Below are 9,388 nucleotides of genomic sequence, written 5' to 3' on the forward strand. Positions count from 1 at the left end.
TGTGTCAAACAATCGGACCAAATTATAGAAGAAGGGTATAGTGGTTAAGATTTGATTAAAACTTGAAGGAGAGACATGGTTAGTATTAAAACTTGGTAGTGATGAAGACATGGTAGTGATTAAAACTTGAAGGAGAGACATGGTTATAGCCAATATTAAATAGTTTAATATTGGCCATAACCATATAATTACAATATATTACTTTTTAAAACCTCTTAGCTTTATTGCCACTTTTTCCACGCTAAATCTGAATTTTTCAGGAAAAGTATTTTCTGATAAAAAATAGATGAGCTGAAATTTTACAGGTTTCAAGATGAAAATATTAGAAATGTAATCTATGATGCAGAATTTTAAAATTTTTTTTTTTAAAATATCATTTTTTATCATGTTTCGGTCCCAAAGTTCCTTTAATTTTTATCTCTTAAAGTTCGAATGTCAACCTGGTAAATTTAAAGAAGTTTAAAAAAACTCTGCTTCATAGACATTATAGACAACTAAATACATTAAAAATTTTGACATTTTTTTGGGTTATATAAGATAAAAAATTAGGCAGTTTTTAGGGTTAAATAAACACTAATTATGCGCATAACTAATTGCGTCATCACTATAAATTTATCTTTTGTACTTAGTTATATTTTTTATTTGTTTATTAATAGAAAAGAGCCTAAGTCTGGTGTTAGTTTTCAATTTTTTGTTGAAAAAGATGTCTTTACCTTAGTACCACACCTGTAAAGGATTTTATTTGAACTTTTTCTTGTTAGCACGGGATTTCAATTTTAAAATTAGTTGTTTCTAATTACTATGTTAGTAGAGACTGAATTGATCAGAATTTTTAAATTAACACTAACTTTGACCTGGCGTACAAATTTTAGAGCGCCCTCGTATATTACTACAAACAAAAATAATGATATACTAGGATTACTTTTTTAAACTTAGAAGACGAAACATCAAAATATTTCGAGAATAATTCTAAATTAAACTACAGCACCCCCTAACAATCTGTTTCAGTTGCTTATTTTCCATCAAGTGCAAAAAGCAAAGCATCACAGGTATCCACCTGAATTTGAGCCTCTGCTTTGAGAGCTTCTGTGTTGGCAACACTTAAAGCAGAACGCGCGTCTTCAGCTGCTTTTCGGGCACTGTTTAAATCAAATCTATCAAGAGGACTTGCTTCTTCAGCAAGTATTTGAGCAGTGGAGTCTTTGTTAACAGTTATGGTACCGCTACTAACAAAATACTTCTCCACACTACCTAAAAAATGAAATTTATTTCAGCAAAAGTTTTAATTCAATTATTAACGAGTTCATATAAACTATTGTTTTTTTTTTAATTTCACTTTGATAAGTGATTTGGAAAAATAAAAACACTTATTTACCATCTTTGGTGACAGTCAGAAGTCCAGGTCTCAAAACAGCAATGATTGGTACATGTTGGGCAAGTATACAAAAATTTCCAGAACCTGACGGTACGTCAACTTGTGTGACAACTGTATTGTTAAAAAACGTCTAAACAAAAGTAATTATCCCAAGTCAATCAAAAGAAAAAAACTAAACAATTTATTACTTAAAATTTGATGCCTGCATGTATCAACGTGAAATATAGCTTCATTAAAATAGAACTTTATTAAATTTATGAATAGTTATTAAATTTGTTATCAAATTTATATTTAAATTATTTTTATCAAATTTATAAATAATTGAAATTTTTCATTCATTTTTTTTATTAATTCATTAAATTTAATAATAATTAAAATAAAACTTCATTAAAATCGTTAAAATAGAACTAAACCTGATGTGATGTAAATGAGAAACAACAATAACAGACTTTTAGGCCATAGCGTATTAACATAACATGATGATTTTTTAATTCCAAAAAATTAGTTGAAGAATTGGATTAACTTAAAGTAATTTTATGGATCTATTATGGAAGAATTACTTCCATGGATCCATAAAACAAGAAAAAAAATAACATTAAAGCCTATATAAAAATTACAGAACAGGAATCCGGGTTCTAACTATATCATCTAATCTGACACACTTCTTGTACCTATTGATGTACCATTAAACTGTTGGTAGAGCCTATGAGCAAATCGGAAAACGCTAGATGAAATTTTTTTTCCAAAATTATACTAATACAGGCTAACAGCGGACATAATGGTGAAATATAGTGACATAACATAATGGTGACAAATGATCTAGTGTTCCAAAAAACATACTAAGATTATTAGATTATTTAAATCTCTCCACTGCTTTACTAAAGAGATTATTTGTATGTAATGTCGACTTGTATCTTGTTTATGACTCTAGACAGTGCTCAGTTCCTCCACATTCACCCTTCGGTGCTTCTGACACGGTTTGATCTCTTAAAAACTATTATCTCATTCTTCTTCATCATCAGAATCCATTTATCATCATACCTCTTGCAACTACCTTAAAGCTGACTGGGACTCTTTCCAAGATTTTCTTTGTGATAGCCCTTAGGTAGAAATCTTTCATCTTCCTGCTGACAATTGTGCTTCTTATGTAACTTCTTGGATTCAGCCTGGCATAAAATTTTTTATTCTCTCTCGACGATTCCAAGTCAAGCCCCACTATTCTCCATGGATTTCCTCTCATTGTGCTGCTGCAATTTTTAATCGTAACCATTACTTCTATATCTATCCCTTAAACAATTCTCCGGAAAACAAGTGCCTGTTTATTATTGCTACCATTTGAAACCATTGGTTTCAAAACCAAGAATTCAAAGACAAGATCAGCTAGCTTTAGACAAAACCAAGGTTTTGTCTAAAGCCAGCTGCTCCAAAGTCAGCGATTAGTGATTTAGTGTTTCTTTTACACGTGATATTAAAGCAGCTTTTGCCATATTAGCAAAACTTATATTTTTAGAATAATAACTAAAAATCACAACAGTGTCTGTTTTTTTTTCTTAATCAACCTTTAATTCTTACTCAAGCTATTTGAATTTTTTAACTCTAATTATTTATCAATTTTCTAATTTTCTAATTATTTGTTTTATAAAAAAAAAAAAAAAATCTTGCCTTGTGTAACCACTTATTAGGATCTATTAAGAAAAAAAAACATTTATTGGAAAGCATGAACTGAAATTTAAAATTTTCACAATAAACAAATGCAAGTAAGCAATTAATGAATTGTGAAAAACTCAAAATATATTCTAACCATTTTGGGTTTTTCTGAATTATCGACTAAATATATTTCAATAGTATTAAATTCTCAGGTAACAAAATCATATGAGATTTTGTGACCTGAGAATAGAAGGCTTTGAATGAATACTAAATATTGTAACATAAGAATAGCAGGCTCAAAAGTTAGGCTCTCGTGACTTCTGGATAATCTTTAACAGTGTCTATAAAAAAGGCAAATCTGTTATTCCATCTCTCATGTGTGGTTCAGATTTTGCCACCTAGCCCTAAAGACAAAGCTGAATTGTTTGGTAAGAACTTCTCATCAATATCATCTCTTGATTCCACTAGTCGCTTTCTACCTGATATAGCTGACAAACAGGTTGATCCATTGATTGACATTAATATCACTCCAGCTTCTGTATCTAAAATGATTTCCTGCTTAGACTCTTCTACAGCTTGTGGTCTGAACAACATAACTGTTATAGTCTTGCAGAAGTGTTCTCCAGAGCTGCTGTCTATACTTACAAAACTATTTAACAAGTGCTTATCAGAGTCTTGTTTTCCAGCCTGCTGAGAGCAGCATCTGATATTACCATTTTCAAAAGTTCTGGAAAACAATCCGACTCTTCCAGCCACCACCCCATTTGTCTTTTTACTATCATAAGCAAGGTTTTTGAGTCTTTAACAAACAAACACTGAATCTCTCATCTTGAATCTAAAACTAAAACTTATTTTCTGATCATCAATATGGATTTGGATCTTCTCATTCTACTGCTGATTCTGATGCAAGTAACCACTATTAAAGTTAGAAGTTACTGGAAGAGAAAAGATGAAGTTTATTGAGCAAGATAACAATTAACAGGTGACTTAAAAGATTGCAAGTTATATGAATCAGGAAAACAAGATGAAAGGAAGGAATTCTAAAGAACTGATGTTCTAGGAAAAAAACTAAACAAATAAGAATTTTTGGAGCACTTAGGAACAATCCTAGTAAAAGGATGAGACTTAATTGAATAACGAGTAACACAAGAATGAATTTTAGCAGATGGCACAAGAGACACTAGCTCTTTAGAGCAGTGCCCGTTATATCATTTATAGAAAAGAGAAGCAACATTATGACGATGTGATAATGGTCGGAGGTTGGCTGCAAGAGCAGGTTTAATATAATCCTTCCTTACCAATTGTAGTATAAAAGTTGTCCTTGATGGAAAGCACTCTTTTTCATATCCTGTAACTTGAGGGGTTCAACTGTAACTCAAGGTTCTATCCTTGGCCCTATACTTTTTTAAATTTACATTAACAATCTCCCAGGAATTCTCAATTTCTAAAGTGGCATTGTTTGGAGGGGGCCTTTGAACTTGGAAAGGATTTCAATTCTGCTACAGCTTGGGGCTCTCAGTGGCTGGTGAACTTTACTCAAATAAAACCTAAATAAATGTTTTTCAGCTAATTATTATCGCAATAATCTAGATCTTCCTATATTTATGAACGGTAATATACTTAATGAGTTATCTACCCTAAGGTTGCACCTCTTTATCGTACTCACCACTTACTCAGGATTCTATTCTCTATCTCTATAAATTTTAAATTTATCCTTGTATGGAATACTGTTGCCATATCTAGGGCAGATCTTCCAATGATACCCTTTCTCTTTTAAACAAGGTGCAAAAATACATTGTAAACATAGTTGGACCTGCTCTTGAAGCCAACCTCCAACCATTATCACATTGCCATAATGTTGCTTCTCTTTTCTATAAATAACATCCTTTTACTTACTCTTTTCTCATCCTTTTACTTACTCTTACTTTTAATCCTTTTATTCAATTAATTCTCATACTTTTACTTTTAAGTGCTCCAAAAATTCTAATCTGTTTAGTTTTTTTCCTAGAATATCAGTTCTTTAAAATTTCTTCCTTTCATCTTGTTTTCCTGATTCATATAATTTGCAATCTTTTAAGTCGCCTGTAAATTGTTATCTTGCTTAATAAACTTTTCTCTTCCAGTAACTTCTAACTCTAATAGTGGTTGCTTGCAGTCTTGTTGGAAGTAAAGAAACTTTTTTTGTTGTTTTTATACATTTTTTGATTTTGTTGACCTGTGTTATCAAAAAAAACATAACCAGCAGCTAGTAGGGCAGTATTAGTAAATAAATAGATTGGTATGTGTAAGCCTGTCTTGTATGTATAGTTATGTGTAGTCAAATATAGGACATTATGAGGGGTAAATAAAAATCAGGACAATATAAAATAGGAAGTATAATTAGCATATTAAAGACCCTAAGATGGATTAAACACCAATATACGGAAAATCTTTGACTCTAAACCTCGCAAACCAACCTATAATTATCCCAGAAAAGGATTTATGTATAGCATTCATCTAATGTTTTCATAAATCAGATAATCCTTGATAATTTTTTTCAGACATTAAAGGATTAAACATAAGCATAGTTTATTATCTGCTCTATGACTCAAAAGAAAATAAATCTAACTCACACCTGGAACCATTATTACATTTTATGGTGGCTCAAGTTGTGTAATGTGTCTGATGTAAATGTGTTTAAGCAACTAAAAATGTGTTTCTTACGGTGGAAAAGTATCCAAAATCTCTGAAATTTGGAACTATAATGGACATCAAAGGATTGTTAAATGCACTAGCTTCTGCAAAAGGAATTACAAAAACTACAATAAAGAGAAACAACTGATGATGGAGGATTGAGTTCATGAAGGTTGAATAAGCAGCAAATCTAATCTTTCTTTATAAAATATTAAATAATATATTGACATATATTAATTAACTACGATTGAAACATTGATAGAAAAACTGAAATGAATTAAAATAGAATAGTATTTAAGAATAAATAGTATAAAAACAATGTATAACAACAAAGTCATACAATTATTAAACAAAATAATTAGTGCAATTCACAATATCTAAAACTTACTTAAACAATGCATTAAGTTATTGAAAATATTTTGTTTGAATGCTTGAATGTAGACCAAATTACCATACCATTTAATTTACATTAAATGGGATGGTATTATATAAAAATGTAATATATAAAAGAATATTGAACAAGTATATAGATGAAAATATCAAACAATTGCATGCCATTATTGAAGAGAACTCTAATGCAATACATGATACAATTGAAGCCCTGACATAAATTGATTAAAATAATTAAATTTCTAATCAATTGTTTCTTTCAAAACTTTCTTAAAAAAAGACAACAAGCATCCGATACCTCACAAATTAACCAGAGGATAAGTTGCGGTTTTATTTGTCACAAGTCGGACACAAGCCAGCATTCGCTAATTGAGTAAGAGATTATGAATATGCAAGAACAATAGTAAAATACATTTGTAAGAAAAACTTGTTCTACACCTTCTTTAAAACAGCAGGTGTCATTCATTATGTCAGGTGTCATTCATTATTTCAGGTGTCATATGCATATATGTTGAAAAAGAAAATAGCATTATTGGTCAAAACTTTGTCAATTGTTTAAAACCTGTTATATTTAAAATAAATCAGCAAAGGTTGTAACAGAGTTTCAAATTTTATTTGTTCATAGTTTCAAAAATATTTAAATTGATAACATGAAAACACTCTATTCCAACTTAAAAAAGTGAACAAAAAAAAACAAAGAAAGCTAATTCGCCATACCAAAGCAAAGAACTAAAGAAAATGCATGGTCACTCAATATAATAATTTCTCTGGAATTCAAAATAATGCTAATTATGTAGCTGCAGAGCTATTAAAAAATAAAGAATAAATTGAAGAAAATGACAAAGTTTCTCAAACAGTGGAGTACATCAGGTTGTCCAAAGCATTCAAGCTACACATCTGCAGTACTGAAATTTAGAATCCATTTGTAAGAGGATGATCACATAAAAAACAACAAAACACATCTCCTTCACCAATAAAGTCCACTCCATTTATTTATCTCCTGTGGACATGCTTGGAAGTCTTTTATGCTTTGAACCAGAAACAGGATTATGCAGCTACAATAATAATAGATTCTTGAACTTTCCAACATCTAAATTAATTTTTTTTTATTCAATTAACTTATTTATGAAATCTTTGGGAAAAAAAATTAACCAAAGCACTCTTTAGTGTAGATTAATGAAAGAAAAGAAAACTTAATGAAAATATAACACTTCCTTGAATAACATTTAGATTAATTAGATTAAATAGAGCCCGAAAACTGTGCTAAATAGTATTTAACTTGATGAGCTAATTATCTCCAGAAAAGCTAAAGCACAGTAAGTTTTTAGCTTTTTGAAGATAGGTTTAAGCAAAAGTCACAGTGCTTTGGCTTAATAATAGTTTTAATTCTAATATACATTTTGTATCCCAGATTACTCAAAATTGTGCAGAGTTACTCTAAATGTTACATTTCAACAAAAACGCTGAAATTTTTAAGTCACTAGGTTGTGGCTTTTCTAGGCAATATCATAAACCAAGATTATTCAAAACATACCATGTTTAGATGAATATTTTTAGGGTGGTGGTGCTATAACTAAATCATTAACAATCATTATTAACTATTTATTACCATTTTTAAACTGTATTTTATACATAGTTTAAAAATTACATATTATTTAAAACTAGTTCCATAATCAGAGAGAGAAAGAGGTCGAGAGAGAGAGCAAGGGAAAGAGAAAGAGAAATAAAAAGAGAGAGATATAGAGAGAGAATAATAATTACAAACAGTAATTCAATTAATCAACCGTAACAAGATAATATTTGCACTACCCGTTACACTGGCAAAAGTATTATTTTAAGTTTTGTGAAAAGTATTATTTCTATTAATTAAGCAAAATATGACAAATTTTTACTTAATTTTTCTTATTATATTTTTAAATTATACTTTATAATTATATGTGAACTTACCTCTCTAGGTGTGCCAAAAGTTAGGGATAGACTGTCACTTGGACCAACATCAGCATACGATCTTCTAGATTTAATAACTGATTGTAAAATTCGAATACTAGATTTATTCAAAACTGATCTTTTTAAAAAGAGAGCCATTGGTCACTACAAAAAAGTTTAAATTTAAGTTTACGTGACTATCTAAACCAGTAGCGACTCGGCCTAAAACTATGAAACCCAAAGTGTTTAATTACACGGAATCCGATTTCAGTTGAGAATGCGTAAAAAATATCAAGTACACTATGCTAGTAGATCTTCAGACGAACTAGTATTGTGCTTACGAAATGAAAAATAATGTTCTCCCTCCTCCTTCAAATGGCTTTATTTTAAAATATTGCCGAAAAAAAGAACAGAAAACTTATTTCGGAAAAATATTTCTTTTAGTGTTTTTCCGGTCACTTGGAATACAAGTTTTAAAATTTCTTAAAAAAATCAAAGATTTTTTTAATTTTAAATCCGTTTTTTTAAAAAAAAATAAAAATAAAGAAGTAAACATTTATAGTAAACTCTATATGTTAGGAGCGATAAACACTCCGAAGACTTAGACTCTACTCCTACTTTGAAATAGATTGATAATTTTACAATTAGGTTAATAATATAATCATTGAACTTTATTAAATACTAAGCTTGACTACTGTGCTGAATAATAAGCTATATATTATTTTGTTAATTTGTCAATTTCACGAGCTTTTTAAATTTAACATAAAACTTTGATGTTGTTTTCCAGTTAATAAACAAAAAACTAACAAAAAGTATAAGTTTTAATTGTTTTTTCCATTGTTTATTTTCAAAGGTATAAATTAATCTGTTAGTTGTATCATATTATTTAACCAAAATCCCCTCAAAAATCAAGTAGAAAAAGTATGCAGAAGAAATGGGCAGTTATTTTAACGAGGTTTTAGCTTGCTAAAAACCTCCTTAAAATAACTGATAATGCAATAATTACTTTAATTTATTGAAACAGATAACTTTATTCAGTGAAACAGTTTTCAAAAACTGTTTCACTGAATAAAGTTATCTGTTTTCTTGCCCAGGTTATAGCACACATATTTTCATATGGGGTAGATTATCTGGTTGCTAATCTGCAAGTTACTGGACGATTGAGACTCGCATACAGTATATTAAAAGTACAAACCAAGTAGGATAGGATAAACTTATTATGAACAAATATATTATTAAAGTGATGCAGGCAGTTGTAGATAAAGTTTTAAAATGCGATCAAACAAAAAATGTATGGAATATCAAACCAAATGCCAATATTTGTATGGTGTGATTTAAGTTCAATGGAAAAGGAACTGTAATTATGCAAGGTGACCA

At 29.6% G+C, this 9,388-nt stretch overlaps 1 protein-coding gene across 1 annotated transcript; it reads right to left on the minus strand.

Annotated features, from left to right (window-relative positions):
• Positions 1-910: 910 nt before the first annotated feature.
• On the minus strand, positions 911-8,333 carry LOC100215331 (ATP synthase subunit delta, mitochondrial). Its single transcript, XM_065807985.1, has 3 exons — positions 8,033-8,333; positions 1,376-1,505; positions 911-1,251 (listed from the first exon to the last, which is right to left on the minus strand). Exons 1-3 carry the CDS (start codon positions 8,168-8,170, stop codon positions 1,013-1,015), a joined length of 507 nt encoding a protein of 168 aa, XP_065664057.1. The 5' UTR covers positions 8,171-8,333; the 3' UTR covers positions 911-1,012.
• Positions 8,334-9,388: the final 1,055 nt, after the last annotated feature.

This window comes from Hydra vulgaris, chromosome 10 (assembly GCF_038396675.1).
Source record: "Hydra vulgaris chromosome 10, alternate assembly HydraT2T_AEP".
Taxonomy (NCBI): domain Eukaryota; kingdom Metazoa; phylum Cnidaria; class Hydrozoa; order Anthoathecata; family Hydridae; genus Hydra; species Hydra vulgaris.